Source organism: Festucalex cinctus, chromosome 11, assembly GCF_051991245.1.
Source record: "Festucalex cinctus isolate MCC-2025b chromosome 11, RoL_Fcin_1.0, whole genome shotgun sequence".
NCBI classification, from domain to species: Eukaryota; Metazoa; Chordata; class Actinopteri; order Syngnathiformes; family Syngnathidae; genus Festucalex; species Festucalex cinctus.
This window is the reverse complement of record NC_135421.1, coordinates 12,631,612-12,658,293: the sequence shown is the minus strand read 5'-3', so window position 1 is coordinate 12,658,293 and position 26,682 is coordinate 12,631,612. Positions and strand designations below refer to the sequence as shown.

General features: G+C 40.8%; 1 protein-coding gene across 20 annotated transcripts in view; it reads left to right on the top strand.

Annotated features, from left to right (window-relative positions):
- The window catches only part of mycbp2 (MYC binding protein 2), an 84,108-nt gene extending 58,144 nt beyond the window's left edge, over positions 1–25,964 (top strand). For 13 of the 20 annotated variants that reach the window (XM_077537188.1, XM_077537197.1, XM_077537195.1 and 10 more), the window contains 32 exons: positions 794–926; positions 1,008–1,133; positions 2,843–3,067; positions 4,127–4,231; positions 5,248–6,888; positions 6,972–7,141; positions 8,759–9,006; positions 9,092–9,259; positions 9,542–9,699; positions 9,782–9,981; positions 11,250–11,399; positions 11,477–11,637; positions 11,712–11,868; positions 11,946–12,170; positions 12,239–12,304; positions 12,399–12,638; positions 13,870–13,959; positions 14,040–14,120; positions 14,191–14,457; positions 15,557–15,840; positions 19,227–19,323; positions 19,403–19,522; positions 19,607–19,708; positions 20,671–20,799; positions 20,892–21,024; positions 21,099–21,202; positions 21,500–21,688; positions 22,865–22,972; positions 23,080–23,289; positions 23,625–23,732; positions 24,759–24,924; positions 25,041–25,964. In XM_077537188.1, coding sequence (XP_077393314.1) covers positions 794–926; positions 1,008–1,133; positions 2,843–3,067; positions 4,127–4,231; positions 5,248–6,888; positions 6,972–7,141; positions 8,759–9,006; positions 9,092–9,259; positions 9,542–9,699; positions 9,782–9,981; positions 11,250–11,399; positions 11,477–11,637; positions 11,712–11,868; positions 11,946–12,170; positions 12,239–12,304; positions 12,399–12,638; positions 13,870–13,959; positions 14,040–14,120; positions 14,191–14,457; positions 15,557–15,840; positions 19,227–19,323; positions 19,403–19,522; positions 19,607–19,708; positions 20,671–20,799; positions 20,892–21,024; positions 21,099–21,202; positions 21,500–21,688; positions 22,865–22,972; positions 23,080–23,289; positions 23,625–23,732; positions 24,759–24,924; positions 25,041–25,156 — 6,477 coding nt within the window. In that variant the 3' untranslated portion in view covers positions 25,157–25,964. The remainder of the gene's footprint in view (positions 1–793; positions 927–1,007; positions 1,134–2,842; positions 3,068–4,126; positions 4,232–5,247; positions 6,889–6,971; positions 7,142–8,758; positions 9,007–9,091; positions 9,260–9,541; positions 9,700–9,781; positions 9,982–11,249; positions 11,400–11,476; positions 11,638–11,711; positions 11,869–11,945; positions 12,171–12,238; positions 12,305–12,398; positions 12,639–13,869; positions 13,960–14,039; positions 14,121–14,190; positions 14,458–15,556; positions 15,841–19,226; positions 19,324–19,402; positions 19,523–19,606; positions 19,709–20,670; positions 20,800–20,891; positions 21,025–21,098; positions 21,203–21,499; positions 21,689–22,864; positions 22,973–23,079; positions 23,290–23,624; positions 23,733–24,758; positions 24,925–25,040) is intronic. The other 7 variants (XM_077537206.1, XM_077537207.1, XM_077537204.1 and 4 more) reach the window with 3 other exon arrangements.
- Positions 25,965–26,682: the final 718 nt, after the last annotated feature.

Genomic DNA, 26,682 nt, shown 5'->3' with positions numbered 1-26,682 from the left:
TAGGCAATTCACACCCCTAATATATATATATATATATATATATATATATATATATATATATATATATATATATAGGTAATTTAAATAATGAACGACACATTTATTTAATTATTGGTTTATTTAATTCCATATTTAATTAATAAATGACACATTTAATTATTTCATGACACATTTATTTAATTATTGGTTTATTTAATTCCATATTTAATTAATAAATAACACATTTAATTATTTGACAATTTAATTTAATTATTTAATGTTGGCACTTTTGGTCCTCCATACCGACACAAGTCAAATTTGTTCTTAAGATGAAATGTTCCATTGTCTATGACTAACCTATGCTAACTCGGTGCTAAAGTCAGTTACATACAAGGAACCCTTCTATTTGTGTGGTCAGAACCAAGCCCTGCCATGAAAATCAACAATCCACCAGTAATTGCTCCTAGTTTGCAATTAGCTTTAAATGCTACAAGAAAGTGGCAACAAAAAAAAAACATCCATCCATCCATCCATCCATCCATCCATCTTTTATCTAACTGAGCATGCAGTTCATTGCCCATGTCGGTATCAATTTAAAAGCGAGGACCCCCTACACCCTTATCCGACTTTGTTTTTGTCCATTGATACAGCCCTCTTTTGCCACTGAAATAAATACACTTTAAGCTTGTTGCTTCCAGATCCAAAGGCTACATCCACTCTCATACAGTCTATGTTTTGATTTGAATAAATAAGGATTAAGACAAAGCATGTGTCAGCTAGAGAATTTGGATAAAGAGTGTTGTGTGTGTACCAGGTGGTCAACTCTGAGGGAACATGGGTGCAGTTGGATAAAAACAGCGTTGTGGAGTACTGTGAGAGTGATGAAGGAGAGGCCTGGTCACTGGCCAGAGACCGTGGCGGAAACCAGTACCTTCGCCATGACGAGGGTAAGCCACATCCTCCATCATTATCACTGTACAGCAAATGCAATCGCTGTCTTGATAACATGATTAAATTTGCTCTTGCAGAACAAGCGCTGCTGGAACACGGCGCCCAGACCCCTCCGCCGAGCCCTTTCTCAGTGCAGGCTTTCAACAGAGCTGCAACATCCAATGGCGCTCAGGGCTTTGACTATGGAATCTCCAACAACAAAGGTCGGTTTAGGGATGGAATAGTTGTCAACGCCAACTCTTATGGTCCAACACATTTTGACTGCTGTTCTACCATAACCAGGGCTCCAGACTTATTTTATTTTTATTTTTTTTAAACTAGGAGCACACTTGAAAAATTAAGGGCGCAAGTAAAAGCTTTAGGGGCACACACTGTAACTTGACTTTAAATATTCATCTCACTCATTTTCACTATATGACTGAGAAATGGGATGAAGTGTGAAGCGGACGTTTGTCAGCAGAAAAACAAATAAATAAATCTGCAAATGTACTAGTTGCACCGACGTGAGTAGATTAAAACGTCTGCATTGCCTCATACTTTATAGGCAGAATGGCACCATTTCGAGGCAGTCTAGAGCCCTGATGACTGATAGTCAGTCGACACTCACCTACCTCAACGTTAGGTACACCTGCACTTTTCTTTACAGAGATTTTAGTGCTCAGTTTTGATTGACACTGTCAGATATGTTTTCATTTAACAATACACACACATTTCAATTTGTATTTTAATTTAAATGTTTGCTAATTCAAATCCCTCAAGAGTGATTAAAATTTCACTTTGCTGTATCCACTGCTTACACCGGTGGTTGTGATCGTGTCTGACTGCAGCAATGTGTGCTCTATTCTTTTGTTTTGCACACCTGTCGACTTTAACCACATTAATAAACACATGGTTATATGTAGAACTGAGCATTATTGCATCCTACTGCTGTAAACACAGAGGATTTCAATCTTAAAGATCTTAATTAACCAAAAAAGGTTTTAATTCTGATAGCAATGACATTTGATCAACAATTTCTGTGAGGTTGATGACAGGTGGTGCCATAGGTGAGGTTACAAAGTCATGTTTCAGCCATTCATACATATATATTCTTCAACAATCGACAGGTGTGCCGACATGATATGGCTGCATGTCAAGATTAAATCCTAAAGGGGAAATTCAATTTTTACTCTTTTGTATATTTTGTGTTGCAAGCAACATAATAGCTAATCTCACTTCTGACACCCATGTGGCAAGCAACCTTGCTATGGGTGTGTACTATAATTTGGAGGGAAAAAAAATCACGGTATTATGTGATGCAATTTGTATACCTCTGCAAACCTTTAGCCATAAATTGACTATCAAAACTGTAGCAGTTACATTTGCAAAGGAAGAATGCTTGATGCAGCTCTTGTATTGATCTCATTATTTGGTGCAGGTGTACCTAATGAAGTCTCGCCTCAAACATCACTAATTTCGCTTGTGCCTCATTAAAATTGATTTCATGGCTTTGTCCGCTTTTTCCATACTCACAACTTTTAAAAGAGAACAATGTGAAGTTGTTTTCCCCAAGATTTTTGAGTTAGCCTTTTTTTTTCCTCTCCCACAGATTTCATTGTGCTCGTTCACAAGCTACATTCTAATATCACCAATCCATTCAAACGTCACTTTTTTTTAATGTATGTTTGAAGAACTGGGATGTAGATAAGTGATGCCTAACACCTCTGCAATGCCAATCATCACGTCTGTGGGTTTCTTCAGTTCAGCCTACTTTAATTTTTCTGGGCCATGCCACTCCATACATATGTCACACTTACTTAAAATGAAGATTGAGCTACCCACACCCTCAATTGTGGTGTCCCTCCTCTGTCCCAGTCGTCCCCAATAGTTGAAGCTGTAGTTTTTCCCACCTCCTCTGTCTCCATGTTTGCAGGTGACCGGCTGAGTGCCATACTGAATTCCATTCAGTCTGGGCCCTTCGTCTCAGCAGCTCCTTCCTCAATGTTTGAGCAAGCCGCGCAACCTCCCTCCTCTTCTTCCTCTTCCTCTTCTTCCTCCTCCTCCTCCTCTTGCTCCTCCTCCTCTTCCCTTGTCCACAGTCCATTTGTGTTTGGACAGTCCCCCTCCCAACTGTCTCAACCGCAACCACAGCTTCTGAGTAAGTGTGTCCAGTGATTAGACAGCTCCTTTTATTTTATTTATTTTTTATTTTTTTAAACCTCCCTCATTGTCCTCATTCACTCAGAATGTGTTGTAAGGCATCACATGCACTCATGTGTTGGTCCTTCAGCAGGAATACCTTTAACAAGTTCACCAGTCTATCATTGAATTGTTGTTTTAAAAAGTAGCAGGTGACATTGGATTGAAGTAAATATTGAACATTTCTTCAAACATTGGCTTCTAATCTAATAAACTTCACCCCTCGAAAGGATCCCCCCTTCAGGAAAAAAAAAAAAAAAAAAAAAAAACAGGTAGTAGTAGTTACCTTTACTAGACGTATCGTATTAACAACATTGAAATGTGTATAATAGAATGTATTTGTGCAAATAAAAGCCTGCCACTTGAAATAGTACTCTGCAGTTGAGTGAATATGAGGAAATATGGTAGTCACCTTTTTAAAACAAGAATTAGAATCTCAATTGTAGACTGTCTTGTTAAAACTTATTTTTCATGGGCATGTGCAAACTTAAGAGGCTGAGTTATTTCTTTTTAGCTTGTTCTGATGATTAGATGATGAGACTCCCCCCCCCCCCTGCATTTTGCATCAATTTTCCTTCTCCTCCATTTCCATTCTTGGGAACTTGTCTTTAGCTGCCCCGACAACCGCGGGTGTTGCCGCCCTTGCGCACAAAAGTACTTTTAATTATTGTCTCTGATGACCTCCTTAAACTGTTTTTTTTCCTTCAGTTTTTAATACAATTACAGAGCTCGTAAGTGTGAAATTGGCATTGGACAGAACCCAAAGTAGTAGCTCTCTTCTTGTTTGACATTTTTTTTTGTGTCATGCTTATTTTCTGCCTTAAAAACTAATTTCACTATCAGCTTCTCTTTAGAACACTTTAATGCATTGCCTCTTTCAATTTCATCATCTTTATTAAACCCATTTCCTCTTTAGTGCTTTCTCTGGCTCTCTCCTTCTCTCTCACTTTCTGGCTCTGGTGGCCTCCTTGCATTCCATGCTTTGTTTGTTTACCTTGCCACTTGTTTTCCGCTGTAGATGATTCACCACGCAGCCTTGCTTCTCACGAGCGTGCACGCAAAAGCGGCGTGGCTGCGGCTGGGCATGCCACCGCTCTCTCATCTCTCGCTCTGAGGCAAAAGGGTGGGTAGTCAAATCACGCAATGCCCTTCCTCAGACCGATCAGAGGTTGGGTAGAAAGTGATTTTTCTGTGCTTGTATTTTCTAAGCTTGACATAAACATTTTCAAATCGGATTTGGCCACTCCGCCCCCCAAAAAAGGAGGTCTTGATGAAACGTTGTAATTGTGATGAACAGGCTCAATACATACTCATGTGTTCATTCACTTTTGTTTGGACCTTTCATATCAGTTTACATCTTTTATTGTCACATGTCAGCATGTTATGTTGTCATTCAATGAATTAAAGGGGATTTATCATGTTTGCCAGAATGTCTCAGTTATACAGTCTTAAAATGTAACCTGCTTACAGATTCACACAGTGAAGTCGTCGTGTTAAGAAAAGACAACCTTATAACAAACGGTAGCTATTTTCAACTACTTGTCATTGTTGGCATTATTTCCCGTGTCACTGTTGTGTACAAAGTGTACTGGCGAGCCTACATGTTAATTTTCAGCCTTTTGTCGAGTTTATTAGCTGCAACTGAGGTAAGTGTGAAGTTACCAGACACCTAGCCTACTTCTCCCTCCCAGTGTTCAATGTCTGATAAAGTATTTTGTACGTCACACCAGACAATGACTCTGATGTCATCTAATTATCTGACTGTGCGATCCCATGTCAGTATGTTGAAAGCCCACAATTGTGGTAATATCCCACAAAGGAAAGGAAACATTTTTTTTAATTGTTATATATAAGAGCTGAATAATATTTTATTTTTCCCGGAAATGCTATACTTCATAAACTACACTGCTCAACATTGATAAGAGCCTCTCCACAGCAGGCATGATCAGTTGAAATTGCTATTAAAATACTAAAATAAAATTGATTTGTCATGTAAAGCTTGTAACCAATACATAAAAAATGCACATCCATTCAAAACAAATCTGAGACTTAGCATCGTGTATCCCCTTTAATTGTGTATAATGGTTTCTCTTGAGTTTTCTGTTTTCTGTTTAATGTAACTGAGTTATTTACATTTAGGTGAGCGAGGGAATCTGATGCTCGGTGCACGGTCCATGTCCCCAGCCTCCAAACACCGCCAGGAGAACCGTTCGCTCAAACAAGAAAGTCGAGGGAGCCGCACACTGGAACACGGCAGAATCAAGACGAGTCAAGAGGGGTCACTCTCGGCCAGCGAAGCCCTCATACTGCGCTCCGATACGGCCAAACTGCGCTCTGACTCTCATAGCCGTTCTCATTCGCCGAATCACAACACTCTCCAGGCCCTCAAGTCAGACGTCAGAACGTCGGGACATAGGTCTGAGTCTCCCAATTCCAGCTCCCGCTCCTCCTCGCCTAAACAAAAAGGAGTGTCCTCTTCTGGCAGGTCCAGTCCTTCCAGCACCTCCTCCCAACATTCCTCTTCAACACACCATGACAAGAACATACCACCTAAAGTTAGCCCATCATCCAAAGCTCGTCTAGAACCACCTAGAGAGAGATCCAAGTCTGATTCCTACACTCTGGACCCAGACACTCTTAGGAAGAAGAAGATTCCTCTTACAGAGCCTTTAAGAGGCAGATCTACCTCCCCTAAACCAAAACTGTCTCCCAAAGATCCAAACCAAGATGTTGTCGGTAACACAGAGAACCGTGTTCCTTCCCCCCAGGTGACCCAAGAAAACCTGCACAGTGAGGTGGTGGAGGTGTGTTCCTCGAGCACTCTTCTTTCAAACGAGGATGCAAATGATGAAAATGTGGAGGTGCAGGACTCTGAGGAGGCCTCATGCAAGGTGCACTTTAGCATTGGCAAGGCACCAGTCAAGGAGGAGCTGGAGAGCCGCTCTTCGCCCAAAGTCAGCCGCAAAACCTCCAGTCGGCACGCCCGGCCAAAGAAGGACAAATCAGGACCTCTTTTCAAAGGTGAGAGCACGCAGAGGATATGCGAGCCTGCCAAGCAGGCCATGTCTCCATCTGTGGCAGAATGCTCCCGGGCGGTCTTTGCAGCATTTCTTTGGCATGAAGGTATTGTCCACGACGCCATGGCCTGTTCGTCCTTCCTCAAATTCAACCCGGATTTGACCAAAGAGCACGCACCCATACGCAGCTCCCTCGGAGGTCAGGGTGCCGAGGAGAAGGAGAGCAAACTCAAGAACCGCCACTCCCTTGAGATTTCCTCCGCACTTAACATGTTTAACATCGCTCCGCATGGTCCGGACATCTCCAAAATGGGCAGCATCAACAAAAACAAGGTTCTCTCCATGTTAAAGGAACCGCCATTGCCAGAAAAGTGCGAGGATGGCAAAGGGGATGCTGTTTCCTATGAAATGACGTCCCATCCCGCCATGAGAGCAAAATCCATCCTGCCTCTGACCCTGCAGCACTTGGTCGCGTTCTGGGAGGATATCTCCTTGGCAACCATCAAGGCAGCAACTCAGAACATGATCTTCCCCAGTCCAGGTTCGAGCGCCATCCTAAAGAAGAAGGAGAATGAAAAGGACAGCAAAAAGGCCAAGAAGGAGAAGAAGAAGCGGGAAAAAGCTGAAGTGCGGCCGAGGGGAAATCTATTTGGAGAGATGGCACAGCTCGCAATGGGCGGACCGGAGAAGGACACCATCTGTGAGCTGTGTGGGGAATCTCATCCTTATCCCGTCACCTACCATATGAGACAAGCGCACCCAGGTAAAGCGAGAGAACCTGTAATTGGAGAGTTTTCACAGAAAGTGACTCGTTCCTAAAAGGAATAACTATCATCCATTCCTCAGGCTGTGGCCGCTATGCTGGAGGTCAAGGGTACAACAGCATCGGTCATTTCTGCGGTGGCTGGGCTGGCAACTGTGGAGATGGAGGCATTGGAGGCAGCACCTGGTATCTGGTGTGTGATCGCTGCCGGGAGAAATATCTGCGAGAGAAGCAGACTGCAGCCAGGGAGAAGGTATCTTGTACTTTAACATTTTATACTGTATACCAGCATTTGGTGTACTTTACATCTATGTTCTTCTCTGCTAATCTGGGTGTGGGTTATACCCAGACTGTCCCAGCTCACTACATCCTGTGAATGGGGTATTGAGTGGGAACTAATCCCACACCTGCCCTATGACTATGCACAACTGACCCATTTTAACCACTCATTCCTAAAACAGTTGTGTTAAGGAAAAATTACACAAGCTGAGCCAAAAAGGGACCGACCCAACTTTTAGGATTATCCATTTAACCCACAAAACAGCTGCAAAAATTGTGTAGCTTTGTGGGTTATTAATTTAATTTGACCCAAATTTTTGGGTTAAATAGTTCAAAAAGTTGGATCAAATGAATAACCCACAACGCTACCCAATTTTTGCAGCTATTTTGTAGGTTAAATGGATAATCCAAAAAGCCCAAAACCCAATAACCACAGATGCTTAGAGAACACGTTCTTTCCATTCAGGTCGACTCACAGTCAAATAATGGATATTTGTTACATGGAGCCGCCAAAACAAAACGGCGAAAAATCTTGCGGTACCTCCAAAACCTCATGCACATAAGCTGTAAGAAAAACACAACTTAACAACTTTGACTTCACGCATGGGCCAATATTAGATTCTAACGGTATGATAAATGTGAGCAAAAATATCGCGGTGTCATGGGTATCACAGTATTGTGGTGTGATCAGGGGATGTCTTTGCTATTTGTTATCTGTGGGCATGTGAAGCCCTTTGAGACTTTTGTGTGATTAAGGGCTATAGAAATAAACTTGACTTGACTATTAAAATTACAGCTCTTAAATGTCCTTCCCAGTAAGGACATGTTGGTAAAAATATTTGGTTGAATAAAACATTGAACACAATCTATTTCATTTTTAAACAAAATGTAGACTGTTTGGTACATAAAAAAACATGTACCAAAATAATAAATAATGTAATAATAATAATAATAATAATAATAATAATAAGTAAATGTTGACATTTTCTTTTGTTTAAATTCTTAGCAACTCGCAGTGTCTCAGACCCCAGCTACTCGTGTTCAAAATGAGATGTTGGCACCTACACATGTACATGTTTTGTTTTGTTTTTGTTTTTTGTTTTTTAAGCCAATGCAAACTGGGAAGACCACCCTTGTGTCTCTTTCTTCAGCCCTCAAAACAACTCCAAAAATCGTGTTGTTTTATGGGTAGTTACTTCAAATTGACCCAACTTTTGGGTTAAATAACTTAAAACAAAAAAAGAAACTTTTTGGATTAAATAACTCAATTGAGTCGCTCCATTTTTAACCCAACTGTTCTTAGAGTGTATCTGCTTGATGCAATCTTGAACAGGATAAGTGGTATTGAAAATATATAACTCGATAAAAGAAGACTGAATTCCTTAATGTCCCATAAGGGCTTGGACAGTTTTCAGTGTGAGGGCAGCTGGTCTTGAACTGGGCCCTAAACCAAGTCCTTAATACCAGGTAATAAAGGAGCTCTGACTGCCATTGTGGTCTCAAACCATGCGTTTCCACCGAATCGTCCAGTGAGTGTAATAATTCTGCTAGCTGTCTTATTCGACTTACTTAAATATTTATTCCTTGCCAGGTGAAGCAGTCCAGGAAGAAGCCACTGCAGGTGAAGACGCCGAGAGCCCTGCCAACCATGGAGGCCCACCAAGTGATCCGGGCGAACGCTTTGTTCCTGCTGTCCCTCAGCAGCGCCGCCGAGCCCAGCGTGCTGTGCCACCTCCCTCCCCGGCCGCTTCATTCCCAACTGCTCCCCAGCCTTAAGGAAGGCGTGTCGGCCGAGCTTCCCAATAAAATGAGCTGCCTCTACCTCCAGACGCTCGCCAGGTAGCAAACCAACTTAAAGAATAGAGCTTGTATTTTTATAGGTAAATGTGTACGTGTAATAAATAATTACACGTTCATCTTTAAGGCAACACACAGAGAACTTTGGCGCCTATCAAGATGACAATCTCTTCCAAGATGAGATGAGATACTTGCGATCCACGTCTGTTCCTGCTCCCTACATTTCGGTTACCCCCGACGCCTGCCCTAATGTATTTGAAGAACCGGAGAGCAACATGAAGTCAATGCCCCCCAGGTAAATGACTCCAAACGCTTACTCTTAACCTCAAATATATCATTTCAGATATTAAATTTCTTTCTGTTTTGTTATTTTTGTTTTTGTACAATAGTTCAGGCTAAGACACAATATGTTGCTTCTTTTGTTTGTCTGCATTACTTGCATCTCATTTGTTTTTTGACTGTTTACCTTGATCTTGAGGAGATTTCCTAAATTTGCTTGTAAAGCGGTATACAAATAAATAAGTTTGTCAATAAATAAAGGCTAAATATATCTCGTCTATCATGTGCTGTCTTTCAGTCTCGAGACCAGCCCAATCACAGATAGTGACACAGCCAAACGCACCGTTTTCCAGAGGTCTTACTCCGTTGTTGCCTCAGAGTATGACAAGCAGCACTCACCCTCTCCGGCCAGAGTCAAAGCCGTGCCCAGGCGCAGAGTACACAGCGGTGATGCAGGTAATTCAGCTTGACGCGTTGAACATTTGTATATTTTGTGCGAGCATCATTTCTTATTACCCATTTCTGGTCCTCTCTATAGAGGTGGGTTCTTCCCTGTTGCGCCACCCATCTCCTGAGCTATCCAGGTTGATCTCCGCCCATGGCTCCCTCAGCAAAGGGGAGAGGAACTTCCAGTGGCCTGTGCTGGCATTTGTCATCCAGCATCATGATCTGGAGGGCCTGGAGGTAGCCATGCGGCATGCATTGAGGAAGTCCGCGTGCCGGGTTTTTGCCATGGAGGTACAGCAGTTACTTCTTCAATATCCAGTTGTATTTAATCTTTAGAAATGCAGTGTTTTACAATAATTACTGGTTTCATATGTACCTGTAACTAAAAAGCAGTGTGTGGAGAGTCTACAGTATGTCTCCGAAATACATAAATGCACTCAGTCAATAGGTTGATCCTTGCCAACTGCTTCTCAGATATCCACTCTCTCAACTTAATTCTCGTTTGTTTCTTCTTTTTTATTACTATATCTACCACAACCAGAGATCTGCTTCTTCCTCAACCATTACACACTGTTGCTTGTCATTCAGTAAAAATATAATTCAGTAAAGTACATGTGGCGCCTTAAAACGTTTCCACGGAAAGAACACCAGAGGTCTCAATTTTTCAGTTGCAGCGAGTTGATATGCATTTGAGGATCAAATGACGAGGTTGTGGAGATGTAAGTCGCGGACTGTAATTTGTTCGCCACTCGGTTTGCATTGGGGTTAATATAAGCGTCTCTTCATCTACAGTTGAATATATAAAAGTCCCAAGTATCTATTTGCAGAAATACAATAATAAGGTAATGCCATATTTTGATTGCTAGACACTCCACTGTTTTACAATCCAGATTGTTCCACAGACTGACACCTTCATTTGAAATACATTGTTCTTTTTGTTTTGTTCTATATTTAAGTTTGGAATTTTTTTCCCCCCTTTTTCTAAGTTTGGTTTGTATCTTAACTGGTAAAATTTCATGATGGGCTTCATACAATATTTTAAGGCAGTTAAACTCCATCACATCATTAAGTTTTAAATTTTTTAGTTGTATAAATAATGGATTAGTGTGGTCTCTGTACAAACGAACCGCAAACGACATGAATAGCACGTTTCTGTAAAAGAAAAATGGGTTCATTGTAAGTTTTGGCTGCACATCCCCACACTTCAATGCAATAAGTCAGGTATGGAACAATCAATGAATTATATAACAATAACAAAGCATTCATGTTCCATGATTCTTTAACCTTGTGCAAAACGGCTACGGTTTGTGACACCTTAGATTTGACATACTGTATTCTATATACGCTTTCCATGTTAAATGTTCATCAATAATGATACCAAGAAACTTAATTTCATTAGTCCTTTCTATTTCTATGCCTTGTACAGTCAGTGTTGCTTCAACAGCTATATTTCTCCAACTGAAAATCATACATCTGGTTTTACTAATATTTAACTCAACCAACTTTGATCATTTCAATATGATAATAAAAGCACTAATGTGTTCCTGGGGTCCCCTCAGGCGTTCAACTGGCTCCTGTGCAACGTGATCCAGACCACTTCCTTGCATGACATCCTGTGGCATTTTGTCGCGTCTCTCACGCCATCTCCCTTTGAACCAGAGGACGAGGAAGATGACGAGAACAAGGGCAACAAAGAAAACCTTGAACAGGTGTGGAGTTGTTAAAAAGTGCTTCTTTTGTTTGAGTGAGGCTGCATCTTAATGTGGATTATCGTCACACCTCACAGGAACGAGACCTCGGCGTTTGTGAGCACCCTCTGTCCGACATAGTTATCGCAGGGGAGGCGGCCCACCCGCTCCCCCACACCTTCCACCGCCTCCTCCAGACCATCTCAGACCTCATGATGTCACTTCCGAGTGGAAGCTCACTTCAGCAGATGGCACTAAGGTATGATCCCGCCTTGATTTTTTTCTGCTTTTAAGCATTTTGCAGCTTTGAAAGTTTTTTTCTCACTCTTGTAGGTGTTGGAGTCTTAAGTTCAAGCAGTCCGACCACCAGTTCCTACACCAGAGCAACGTCTTCCACCACATCAACAACATACTGTCCAAGTCAGATGACGGCGACAGCGAGGAAAGCTTCAACATCAGCGTTCAGTCGGGCTACGAGGCCATTAGCCAGGCAAGAAACCCAACACTTGGTACTGCTGCTGATATATTCACAACATGCACTGACTGTAATGGCTCGTTGCACGATAGGATCTCTGCCTGGTGACCTGCTTGAAGGACCTGACCAGCGTGGTGGACATCAAGACGTCCAGTCGTCCCGCCATGATTGGCAGCCTGACGGACGGCTCCACTGAGACATTCTGGGAATCCGGGGACGAGGACAAAAACAAAACAAAGAGCGTCACCATCAGCTGTGTGAAAGGCATTAATGCCTCCAACGTGTCTGTTCACGTGGACAACTCCAGAGACCTTGGGGTAAGAGACAACATTGTTTGTGGGATGTTTCCTATATATCTTCAATTTTTTCCCCTCCTAATTCATAGAACAAAGTAACCTCGGTGACGTTCCTGTGTGGAAAAGCTATAGAAGACCTTTGCAGGATTAAGCAGGTGAGAAAATATCTTTATACTTAGATTGATCTATGCACAACATAAATAGTTGATCATAGCGTGCACCCTAAATGTAAACCATTTTCCATCTCAGGTCGACCTAGACTCACGTCACATGGGTTGGGTGACGAGCGAGCTCCCTGGGGGAGATCATCACGTAATTAAGGTGGAGCTGAAAGGGCCCGAGAACACATTGAGGGTGCGCCAGGTGAAGGTGCTGGGCTGGAAGGAGGGCGACAGCATCAAGATTGCTGGTCAGATCTCAGCCAGCATGGCGCAGCAGAAGAACTGTGAGGGTGAAACATTGCGTGTGTTTCGCCTCATCACCTCACAGGTAAACATAAACGTCCATCATTACATGTGTAAAGAAAATCCACATTTTTGTTGAGTCGCGACAAATGGTGAGGCAGATGTATTGACATTGAAGTGTTTTTTTTTTTTTTTTTGCTTATTCCATCCATCCATCCATTCATCCATCCATCCATTTTCTTGACCGCTTATTCCTCACAAGGGTCACGGGGGTGCTGGAGCCTATCCCAGCTGGCTTTGGGCAGTAGGCGGGGTACACCCTGAACTGGTTGCCAGCCATTCGCAGTTGTTTATGCTACTGTTTTCATATTGATTCAATCATCAAGAATGTTAAAACTTCATTTAATAAAATACTATAAATTACTAGCCAGGTGTACATGGAGCCTTGTGTTCCAATTTGAATCGTGTTAAAAGTTCACAGCAAATGAAACACCTCATTCGGAATGAATGATTGGTTCATTCAGATTTGGGAGTTGGGGGCTATATTACTTTATATTACCAGTCTGATCAGGAGAAAAAAAGATAGTCGTGTTAACGGAAAATTGGAATATTGCGAAGCTGCACTCTATCTTCGCATACTCTGTGAATATAGATACAGATGTCGCGTAACTATTCCCCGAATATGCCTCCCTCTTCCAGGATAGGAGCGTATTACTGTATTGAACTTCAGGGGAAAAGTCCTTAAAAAATTCAGCAAAGACAGACAGGATAAATTGTTATGGGATACTGCTCGGTGTTCCGTGAATGGTGAATGAAAATATGCACTGTGAGACAAATTGATCATGTGAGTCAACACAGTTGTTTGATTAGCATTATGTCACTGTGTCTTCTTCATGCAAAGGAAAACATAAAATGCTTACATAGATCTGTGCATGTCACCCACCTAAGGAATGATATATAAATAAAAATGACAAATGTGTCTGCAAGTAAACCCGGCTAATGTTCAATTTTCTACCCGAAGTAAATTCAACTGAATTGTGTTTGGTCATGAGGGATTAAAATGAGTATTCAATTCAATGAAATTCTTAATTTAAAAAAAAGCTTCCAGCACATCTATTTTTTTTTTACTTTACTGATGTAATGTTATTCTTATAATGTAGTTATGACGTTAACTTTCTTCTAAATAGTTTAATTACGGAGGCATGTGGTGTAGATTGCGATTCCCAAATATGCCAAAATATAATTTCTTGATCTACGATGTAAAATTTACATTGTAAATGTTTAACCAAGACCTCTTCTTGGGTGTGTTCACGTAGGTGTTTGGGAAGCTTATTTGTGGAGATGCAGAGCCAACCCCAGAACAGGAGGAGAAAAATCTGCTTTCGTCGCCAGAAGGAGAGGAAAAGGTCTGCACTGAGAAGTTCAACCATATACTTCTCAACTTTTTTTGTTATGCCTCACTGAAATTGATCCAATTTTTGAAAAGGTTCCATCAGATGCAGACCTCAAAGAGCACATGGTCGGAATCATTTTCAGCAGGAGCAAACTTACCAACCTGCAGAAACAGGTCAGGTTCAAGACACAATCAGCATAGGATTAAATTCAACTGGAAAAGACATTCATTTTTTTCTTTACAGGTGTGTGCACACATCGTCCAGGCCATCCGCATGGAGGCGACGCGTGTGAGAGAGGAGTGGGAGCACGCTATCTCCAGCAAGGAGAATGCCAACTCGCAGCCCAATGATGACGATGCCTCTTCTGACGCATACTGCTTTGAGTTGCTGTCCATGGTGCTGGCGCTGAGCGGCTCCAATGTGGGGCGTCAATACCTCGCGCAGCAGCTGACGCTCATGCAGGACCTCTTCTCGCTGCTGCACACGGCCTCACCACGAGTGCAGAGACAGGTGAGTGAGGCGAAACAATAACCTGTAGGCTTGTAAGCATGCATGTTGTCCATTGAACTGATTTCCAACTTTTATCTAATTTCTCAATTTGCTTCAATAAGGGTTGGGAAACGGCAGTCGAATGATGGCCTACATCTACACTATGGAAAGTCCTCTGGGCAGCATTATTGTTAGAATTAACTTATTTACTCGCAAAAACGGATAAATACGTACTATTTTAAATGTTCTAAGTGTCCCAAAGACATATTTATATGGGTTTTGTTTTATTTTGTTTTTTTTTATGCTAGAGCATACAGAAGACTTTGATGCAGCCTCTCTCTACTGCAGAGAATGGTTGAAGCCGGTAGTTATTACAAAAGCGGCCAGCAGGTGGCAGCAGAGTATAAGAGATCAACCAGGGCCATGTTAAAACAAGCTGATTTCCCCGAAGTTCAATGCAGATTTGTGAATAATGATGAAATTTAGCTATATTCTAATCCTAATTGCCGCAACGGAAACAGATAGAAATACACTTTTTTTTTCCCCTGATCAAAGAAGAGACTAATCTTTCTTTTAGTAGGTTTTAATGTTTTTATATCAATAGAACACAATATTCTGTGAGCCTTGCAAAATCAGTCAAAATCCAGTAAAACAGCCGGGAGCGAAGGGGATTGCTTCAGTGAAAATGGCTGTGAGTGAATGAGTTAAAATTAAATAATATCTAAGAGACCTTGATAAGCTTAGAAATTATATATTCTTGCATGATGGAACAAGAATCATACAGCAAAGGTAGCTAACACAGGAACTGTGTTCTGATGACCAATATTTTTTCTTTTCCCAAGAAGATGGTCTTGTTTGACTTTCACATCCTTTGATTTTAATCAAACAGGATCTATTTCCCACACCTAAACATACTCAACAATCTCCAGAACAATTACAGAAACCAATCATTAAATACTGTTTATATCATTTATTTGTTTTAGTACCGCACAAGCACAGCAGAAGATCCTCCCATACCTTAATAAATATTTAAAAATACCCATTCCCAGTCAAAAATGACAATAAATCCATCTCCATTCCATCCACAGTGACATTTTATGTTGTGTGTGTCTTATCCCAGGTAACGTCATTGCTCCGACGGGTCCTTCCGGAGGTGACACCGGTGCGACTCGCCAGCATCATCGGGGTGAAGTGTCTGCCGCCGGCGGACATCAGCGACATTATTCACTCTACGGAGAAGGGCGACTGGAACAAGCTAGGAATCCTGGACATGTTCTTGGGTTGTATCGCCAAAGCGCTCACTGTGCAGCTGAAGGCCAAAGGGACCACCATCTCTGGCACTGCCGGCATGGCCGCCGGCAAAGGGGTGACCACTGTCACCCTGCCAATGATCTTCAACTCCAGGTGAGTTGACTCCCTGTGGTAAAAAGATTGTGGATCTTGCTGCCTTTGCTTTTGTAATTAGTTTGTGGAAGCATGCCTTATTGGGTTGATACCAAGCCCATAAATGACTATTGAAGAATTCTCTGTTTGAGAAGGGTTGGACGATTAACCAAAATTTTATCACAATTTCGATTTTGGCTTGTCTCGATCATTAAAAGAGTAATGATAGAGGAAAAACTATTAATGTGCAGAACGCTATGGCGTGTTTACATGTTCCCCACGTTGTGAAAGGACCCTGAATGCATCATGTAGCGTGTAGCTAGCCCGGCGCGAATCAGTGTGATTCTGCCGTCCCTAAGCATCCTTTAAGCTGTTTTTTTTTTTTTTTTTTTTTTTTCTTCCCCCCCTTTAAGCTGTTTAATGACACTACAGTTGGAGTTAACTGTAAAACTAAACACACGAGAAGGACAACTGCATTACAGTGTGTATTTACAAAACATGCTTTGTTTAAAACATCTGGAGCCTAGCACTAACGCTAATGCAAATGAGTGACGGATCCCATTCAAATGCTAACAGAAAGTTAGCATCGTGAGCAACTTCGTGAGTCATAGTCCTTCAAATAAGAAATATTCACACACAAAGGCTGTGGAAACACACACCCACGGGTAAGTTTAGGATAGAGATAGACCGATATGCTTTTTTCAGGGCCGATACCGATTCCGATTATCGGTAGTCAAGGAGGCAGATAACCGATATTTGAAGCCGATATTCATTTGCAGTAAAAGTTAAAATGTTGGCACCAAATTTTTGAATAATGCAAACCCTAACCGTTCTTTACAATGGATTCTCACACTGCACTTTTCATTTTACATCCTTCTATCTGCAATAAGACGTTGGTGGCGGGGGGAGTTAAATGTGGGGGCCAATGTGACATTACCTTTTATAGCATTTGGGATACTTGTAGTTTTATTCTATAAATGTTATATTTTTATATTTTGAAGTAATAGGAGGAACCCTGTCATTCAAAATGTGCATCAGCTGTGGCATTACTTATTACTACAGCAAAAAATAAATAAAAAAAATTCCATGAGAAAAACTATTCATCCCTGAACACCATACAGTTCTTGTAGACCTTATTATAATTATTGTTATTGTTACCATATAGACAGTTTTGATAAGCTGAGGATCTTAAATCGAGAACAGCAATATCATGCTACTCCTCTCTACAAGAGAACTGTCAAAGGACACTTCATCATGTAGTTTACTGCCACTTAGGATGCCCCAATCAACGCAGAAAAAGGTCGAGTAAAATAACTTGGTTATAATAATAGTAAGAATAACTTGGTTAAACAGACATTGTTGCGGTGGACCGCTGCCACTTTCTGCTGTTTAATGTGTTTTACACTTATAGACACGTGTGTGTATATGGGCACACTATTCTCTCACTACTGTACTGTACTGTATCACTTAATGGCACAGATGTACTTGTCTAAATAATAACTGGGCTGCAACATTGCTAATTCACATTAACAAGCACTATCTTAGCTGTCCACATGAATAGTTACTAACACACGAGAAAGTTATACAACACACCAAACATGAGCTCATTATTCAAAGTATGATGCACGTAACGAAATTACATCACTGAACATTAATTGCAGCCGACTACGGCCGTAGATGTTACATATTAGTGGCATCCATTGAGAGGATAATGTCCCAACTGACGGCAGACATGACGTGAAAAGAGAGACAAAACGAGCAAATAAGCACACTATACTTTAGTGCACTTCTCTACTAATGCCAAACATACGGAAGAGAACACGTTCGTGTAGTTAGTTAAACGGTGTTTGAGACACTTAATTTGTTACGGAGCGGACTTTAACGAGGTGCACAACGAGCTGTCAATCAAATCGACGTCGAAGCTTAAGGCACACAATGGCAAACCAGTGCGACAAATAAACACAATATAAAGTAACTAAACGCTATTTAGTGTCACTGTGGCATCTCACTGCATAATAACCGCTATGCAACAAGTAGTGGACGTGACCAAGAATGCAATGTGTGCGTCACGAGAGGTAAATATAATGACGTTACTCTACTCTTAACATGGAACTAGACAATATAATAATGACAACTGTTAATATTTGGAACCTTTCTAACAAACATTATTTACTTAATTAAGTGAAAATGTGTGTGATTCCCTCCCCGAGTAGTTCAAGTAGCAAATTAGCTACTGGGTGTTAGCCTACATGCTAAGCTGAACACACCACTGTTAGCTAGCGGGGATTCAATGCAAGGCAATGCAGCTCCATTCATATAGTGCATTTAATACACAACATAATTCAATGTGTTTAGCTTATCATGGTGAAACGATCGGCGGAGTCTCTTCTCTTTTAACTTACCTTCGAAGCATGTGTCTCGCGTTGTGTCCGTGGGTGCGTGTGTGACCGGATACTGTGATACACGGCATACACTACTGATTGGTTCTGGCTCTTGCACGGCTAACCAATCAAATGCTGCTATGGGCGTTACATTGCTGGAGTTGGACTCCATAACAGACAGAGACGCTCTGGGCTGCATTCGAAGCGACAAGACGGAGTTTTAAATGGATCGCTCATATCGGCCGTCAGATTAATAAAACAGACCGATACCGATACTGATATGTACCAATATGTCAAATATCGGCCCCGATTATCGGCCCGACCGATTATCGGTCTATCTCTAGTTTAGGACAGGTAACACTACTCAAAGGCACAAATTCTTCCCAATTTGTGAGTTATTTTAATACAATTAAATCGCAACTTTCTTCTGTTCTCGTTGTAATGTGTACGCCATGGATGCACGGGTACCACACAATATTTTTTTTTAGTTTAAAAATTCACAGAATTTTCTTTTCGTCCAATTTCAAGGATACAAAATATCCAAATATCCAAGGACTTTTTTTTTTTTTTTTTTGGTCGTACTAACCCACATAGCCCACTAAGTCCCCAGACTTGTGAAAATAACGAGATAAAATAAATATGATAAGGCTATGTTATACTTGACAAAAGGAATACTGTAGTGTCCAAGTGTTCAATGTGAAGGGATGAATGGGTGTAAGGCTATGATCATAGTTTTGAGTAGTTGAGTTCCAAGTTGAAAACAAATATTATGTTTTAATATCAATGAATGATTGTTTTATTAATCTTGATTTCAATCTCTGACTCAGTCAAAATAATCGTGACTAATAATCGTCTAGCCCTAATTTGACATGACATATTATGACATGAGTGAAGGCAGCAAGCGCAAGACTCAAACAGAAAACGAAGGGTAATGGTGAAGGCCTTTCTATAATCTCTCAATCATCTTTTTATTATTTATTTTATTTTATTTATTTATTCATTTTTCTTTTTTGTATTTGTGTTCAGCTATATCCGGCGAGGGGAGAGCCACTGGTGGATGAAGGGCTCCACTCCTCCTCAGATTGCAGAGATCATCATCAAACTGGTCAAAGACATGGCAGGAGTAAGCACCTTCCTTTGTCACTGTGTGCACTCGTTTAACGCCAATGCGCCTCTAAGGTGGCCATGATTGCCGTTTACAGGGTCACCTTTCTGACGCGTGGTCACGAGTCACGAAAAACGCAATAGCTGAGACTATCATAGCGCTCACCAAAATGGAGGAGGAGCATCGGTCGCCTGTGCGCTGCATTGCCACCACAAGGGTATGCAGTTACTAGGCTTAAATTAGACTTCTTCTTATTCTTCTTTTTAATGTATCATGTGCTGTTTTCTTATGTGTCTGCTAGCTGTGGCTGGCATTAGCTTCCCTTTGTGTGCTGGACCAAGACCATGTTGACCGGCTGTCTTCTGGTCGATGGATGGGCAAAGATGGACAGCAGAAGCAGATGGTAGGAATTACATGAAAAGAAAAAAAGTTGTTTAAAAAATAGTATTATAGATCTAAAAATAGATCTACAATCAATGTACCTTTTTCCACCACCTGTTTACTGAAGTTGAGCCATGATTGGTCGTTACCTGAGCCCTGAGAAGCTCTTGTTTTTAGTTGACAGAAAGTGTCAAAACGGATGCTACCTTAGATGGACAAACACAAGTGGATTTTGCTGCTTAATTCATATTCTTCAAACAAAATATTCATCATAATGCTATGTTTAAACTAGTGAGGCACGCAGCATGTTATTTAAAAAAAAATATTTGAGTTGACTTCACCATTAATTCTTTAATAGTACAATCTTATCAAGTCATGTCAATTCGTGTCCCACTGGTCATTGATTAAATTTGAAGACAAGACAAAATATACAAACTGCAAAAAAAGCACTATAAGGATTATGATACATTTGCAACTAAATAACTGCTCTGTATTATTATTATTTATTTATTTTTTTTATTAATTTTAGGGAAGGCAAACCTCCCCATTACTTCTAAATAGCTTTTCGTTGGCGTCGTGCTGAAACCTAATAAGTCCCAATTTAGTAAATGTCACACTTTTTCAAAAATTTATACTATTGGTCAGTTCAAACATGAGGGTCTTACTTTTACAAATTATTGACCAAGCTAATGTGTTAAATGGTTTGTTAATAGTTGATCAAGCATGCCATTTTGGGGGTCTCCTGAAAAGTGACTATTTTGGAAGAACAAGTATTCCGCCCGACGCCAGCGTTATGTTACTTCAAACACTGTTAGACTGTTTCCATATTCATGGGAGAAGCGACCCATCATCAATACAGAATGCAATAAGGAACTGTTGACAGGAAGTTGTGTGACAATTTGATATGACAACCCAAAAAACAGGAATGTGGAATAATCCATCAACTATAGTTACATTTCTTTTTGTTTGTTTGTTCGTTCACAGCCAATGTGCGACAACCACGATGATGGCGAGACGGCGGCCATCATCCTGTGCAACATGTGTGGCAACCTGTGCACTGACTGCGACCGTTTCCTCCACCTGCACAGACGCACGCGCTCTCACCAGAGACAGGTCAGCTTTTGGCAGCTTTTTTTCTCTTCTGAATATGTCCTATTATTACATGAGAGTTGGTCTTTACCTGCCTTCATGATGGCGGCTGTCAGGTGTTCAAGGAGGAAGAAGAGGCCATCAAGGTGGACCTCCACGAAGGCTGTGGTAGGACCAAGCTCTTCTGGCTCATGGCGCTGGCCGACTCCAAAACAATGAAGGCCATGGTGGAGTTCAGAGAACACACAGGTAAACTGACGTGCTACGCGCAATGCGCCGCAGGTATACTTTTCCTTCTAACCTTCAAGGACATGTTTTTCCAGGAAAACCTGCATCCAGCAGCTCGGATGCATGCAGGTTCTGCGGAACAAGGAATGGAACCGAGCTGTCGGCAGTTGGAAGTGTCTGTTCTGATCCTGATTGTCAGGTAAACCGTCTTCCCAGATTCCAAAATAATCTTTTGTTGTGACAACAGAGCAGCATCCCTCAGACATGTGATCACTCCACAATGTTGTGTGTGTCCTTGCTTGTCTTCCCGAAAGCCATGCAATTTATTTGCTCCATCCGGTCTCACATTTTTATTTTGTTTGTTCCGCTTAACATTTGACATCAAATCTAGTATACTGCTAATATTGTTTAATATTTTTCCCCTCGTTCGGGGACCACAATTTACATTCAAAACATGTCATTTTTTCCCTTCCAATTTCCCTTTTTCCTCCCACAGGAATACTCCAAACTGGCGTGCAGCAAGACGCACCCATGCGGGCACCCGTGTGGCGGAGTCAAAAATGAGGAGTCGTGCCTCCCGTGCTTGCACGGCTGCGACAAGAACACGGGCTGCTTGAAGCAAGACGCCGATGACATGTGTATGATCTGCTTCACCGAGGCGCTCTCTGCCGCCCCCGCTGTACAGGTATGCCCTGCTGCATGGATTCCATCAAGGAAATCACAGACTAAGAGTGCAATAACTATACTTACTAGTTAGTACCTTATTTTTCATCTGGTGAGAAAATTTAAATAACTATTTGTGGGGTTACGATTTGTTTGTTAGACTAGGAGCTATTTGAACAAAGCACATTTAAACTCTGTTGATAACCAAAACAGCAGCACCTATCAAGGCATGTAAACAATCTATTTATTAGATGAAGTGCGGAGTCTTACCGTTTGATGTTCCCTCCACAACATTCAAGATGATCTTAGGTTTATGCAGAGATGACGTTTGACGCTAATGTGGTCACTCTACAATATCATATATATGTTTATGTGAGGTATGTTTCATTTAGTTTCAAACTGCTTTCATTTGCAACGAAATACAAAATGTAATACAAAATGTGGCTAACGTTTATTTTAACAATAAAAGTATCCCGCAATTTGCTGTTGTGTAAATAAATTACTCCATCCACTCTATAGAAAAAGCATATCTAATATTAATTTTTAAATGACAGGTTTACAAGACCTATCTAATAGATGATCGCTTTACAGAAGTGACCCGTCTGTTAAAAAGGGCACATTTAATAAATAAATAAATATATATATATATATATATATATATATATATATATATATATATATATATATATATATATATATATATATATATAAAATAAAAAATGCATTTATACAAAAAAAATCATTTATACAAAAAAAAGGCCTCCTCTTTAATAAATGCACTCTTGCAGCTGTATAAATAAACTCTTTATAAAAAGAAATCTTAGAAAATGTGTTTTGTTAGCCTACGAGAATAATTGCCCAAGTCATATTTAAAGGTTTATGAAAAAAGAAAAAAAACAACAACATGCTTTTTATTATCTAATGACCTTGGCAATTATTGTGCTAATAAATGTTAAATGCACTCACTGCAGTTTAAGGTTTTGGAAAACAAGAAAAGAACATGCTTTTTATTGATTTGGTAACAGTAAATCTAAAATGAATTCGGCAGTTAAGGTATGGAGCAAACGTTTTGACTTGTTGAATTTAAAACAAAACAAAACAAAAAAAAACGTAAAAGACTTTTTTTTTCTTTTTTTTTTTTCTTTTTTTTTTTTTAAGCACCATTCTCATGACATTTTCAAAAATATATTATCCCCAGCTGGACTGCACTCACGTGTTCCACCTTCAGTGCACCCGGCGTGTTCTGGAGAACCGGTGGCTCGGGCCTCGCATCACCTTTGGCTTCATGTTGTGTCCAATTTGCAAGGTAAGGTGACCTGAGCGGATTTTCTCTGTAACAACGAGGCGCAATTTAATCCAAAGTTTTCTTTCATCCTCGTACGAAACCACCTTTTCAAATGTTTTGCCCTTTAGAACAAGATCAACCACTCTGTGATCAAAGACCTGCTGGACCCCATCAAGGAGCTCTATGAGGACGTGAGGCGGAAGGCGCTGATGAGGTTAGAGTACGAGGGTCTACACAAGAGCGAGGCCATAACCACGCCAGGGGCGCGCTTCCACAACGACCCGGCGGGCTTTGCCATGAACAGATACGCCTACTATGTCTGCTACAAGTGCAAGAAGGTACCCATTAAACTGAACAGCATTTTAACTCTTTTACTGCCGTAGTTTTTGCCCTTTAGCCCATTGACCAGGTAGCGCTGTACTTACGTTGCACTGCCCATTGATGAGAGAGAGAGAGAGAGAGAGAGAGAGAGAGAGAGAGAGAGAGAGAGAGAGAGAGAGACAGACAGACAGAGAGAGAGAGAGAGAGACAGAGAGAGAGACAGAGAAAAACTTAGTTGACATCATTTAACGTTTATGGCGGCATACGTCGTGATTTTACTCATCGTGATTAAACGTTTTTGGCGGTCAAAGAGTTAAATGGTGGCAATGTGAGCTAATGTGTTTATTTTCAGGCCTATTTTGGGGGAGAGGCCCGCTGTGACGCCGAGGCGGGGCAAGGTGATGACTATGACCCTAGCGAGCTGATTTGTGGAGCCTGCTCTGACGTCTCCAGGGCTCAGGTAGGTCAACGATACCCAGTACGTCAGGTTGGAAACAAGTGACTGGGATAATGTTAACTTTTAGTGAGTTTTTTTTTAATGTTCAGAACAAAAAATAAAATAAAAAATCCTTTGGCTTTAAAAAAAAAAAAAAAAAATTAAATGAAACAGCCTGTGATTTTCTTTTTACCCTTTCCATTTGCATAAGGCAGTTCATATTTAATTTGACCTTTTACGGCAAATACAAAAAGTTAAGCAACTTTTACTTAGTAAATATTCAACAGTGGACAAGTTTTTGACAACATGGTCATTTCTAGGAATTAACAGGAAATGATTTAGGTTTGAATTTTCTCGTGAATAACAAATTTTTCTTAGACTTTCTTGCAAGATTTATTCCAAATGATGGACTTGTGTCTTGGGGAAAAAAAAGACAAATAAAAAATGTCAGTATAAACTTATAATATTATGAACAGCTTGAACATTAAATGTAGGAAGATAAAAACCGTATGAATGGGAACTAGAGGAGGCCATGTACCAAGAACCTCACCTTGAGAATCATCGGTTAATGAGCGTACCTGTAAATGATATACTTCAATCTCCTTAAAGCTGCACTTTGCAACAATTTATCTAAAAATATATTTACAATAGCCTTTTTATTTGACCATTTATGATTAAAACTTTTTTTTTTTCAACTCACTACCATTGACGGCAAAACATGTCAAAAGATGCATTTTTCCTGGGATGGCAGTGAATGTGTTAATTTGTAAATTAACACTTTAGCTGTTCCTAATGGGAAGTCCTGCGAGCCTTTGGCCAAGAGACTGGATCCGGGTTTGAATTTCCCGCCATCTGTCTGCAAATGTGACATCATCTGCACGTTGTGTACGTAAAGAAGGGAAACTGCAGTTTCATTTTCCGGCCACAGGTGGCAGAAGTGATTCGAAATTCAATTTTTTTGCATTCAGTAGCTTTAGAATAACATTGGGTGTTTTATGTGTGTGGAAATGTTGAAAATGCTGAGTTGTGTTTTGGCTGTCCTCCCACCAGATGTGCTCCAAGCACGGCACGGACTTCCTGGAGTACAAATGTCGCTACTGCTGCTCGGTGGCCGTCTTCTTCTGCTTCGGCACCACGCACTTCTGTAACGCCTGCCACGACGACTTCCAGAGGATGACCAGCGTCCCCAAGGAGGAGTTGCCGCATTGCCCCGCGGGTATGAAACTCTTCTTCTCGTGATGTTGGAACCGTCATTCATAACCTCGAAATGCCGTATATGACACCTTGTAATGCATATTTGAGATTGTATCGCTCTGCTCATCTTTGTCACAGGACCCAAAGGCAAGCAGCTGGAGGGCACCGAATGTCCCCTTCATGTGGTCCACCCGCCAACGGGGGAGGAGTTTGCTTTGGGATGCGGCGTGTGCAGGAACGCGCACACCTTCTAACCAAGAGTTCCGCAATTGGGAACCGTTGTTGTCCACTGTGATCTCTGGCCTGCTGGCTGGCTGGTTGGCTGCTGAAGCGCATTCAGCATGTGAAGCTTGGCTCCTCCCTGCAGGAAAGGCGCTCAGATTCCCGAGCTAGCCGAGGGCCCTCAGGTCTGCTGTTCTACCAACCCAGTCAGTATCCAGGCTCCGTTTCGGATCCTTTGGGATACCTGCGCGGAAAAGCTGAACAATGATAACATTATATATTATATATACATAACGAAAGAAGAAAATAACCTGTGGCGTGTTTGCATGCGGCCGTCGTATTCCCTCGGCTTCTCTCCACGTTGCACACCTCCTGATCACCCAAATGAAATAAGTTTGTCTGGGTTATTTAAAGAAGAAGAAGAGAAAAAAAAAGGAACAGGCCGTATTTCCAGCTTCCTTATTATTATACATTCAAAATGTTGTTGTATGTAAAACACTTTTCGTAATCTTGTACAGTATTCTCCAACTGTCAAGTGCATAAAAAAAAAAAAAGGTTGTCAGGTAAGACTGTTATAAGAATATTGTTTGGAAGGAAAATAGTGTACGATTTATCTAATCTTGTATATAATGTTACTATTCAAATTAGCTGTATTCCGAAAGTTGCTACTTTTCACTTCACTTTTCTTTGGTATATTCTGGATTATGTTTTGAGCCAGAACTTTTAATGAAGTGCAATACTGGGCGTGCCTCCTGTTTTGCAGCTGTTAAAAAAACAAAAACAAAAAAAAAAAACTCTGGAATGTATGTCAATAAAGCCACTGTACATTTTTATACAGTCGACGGCCTTGCTCTTGTAATTGTTACGTCTCCTGTTATCGAGGATAAGAAGAAATAATGGTGGATGTGCATCCTATGAATTTACCAAATATTTTACGCTATACAAACAAACTAATGTGAGAATGCCAACAACGGAGCAATGATGGAGTTGAATAGGTTGTCTGTTTGGTAAAATTATTTTACACATAGCCTTTTATAAGGAGGTGTTACAACTAAGCAGATCCAAATATGTGCTTTTTGGTCATTATATACTGTATATGGATTTGATAAGTCAAAGAAAGCAAAAATTTAGATAGAAAAATGTTCCAATTAAAACAGTTCCCAATGTTGCTGCCTGACAAAAAAAAAGCATGTGTATCTGAACTTGTTTTTAGTTTATTATTTTTATAATTAACCAAGAATTTATTTATTTTTTTCTGGGGGGGGCAAACATTAACTCACAAAATTTGTAATCACATCGCATGCTTTTGGTTGGATTGTAGTGGGTGAAAAGTAAGTTGGCTATACTGTACAATGTACACTTAAAAAACACAATTTTATTATAAAGGGCCCTCGCAACCCGTGCCACGTTGGGGTATTTGCACGTCGGGGTACTGGCACGTTAGGGTACTGTTTCATAAGAAACCGTCTAAATTGTAAATGTTTTGCCATGCTTTTTGTGTTTGTTCACATTGCTATGGAATGCTTTGTCGAGGTATTCGGCTGATAGGTATGCCTCC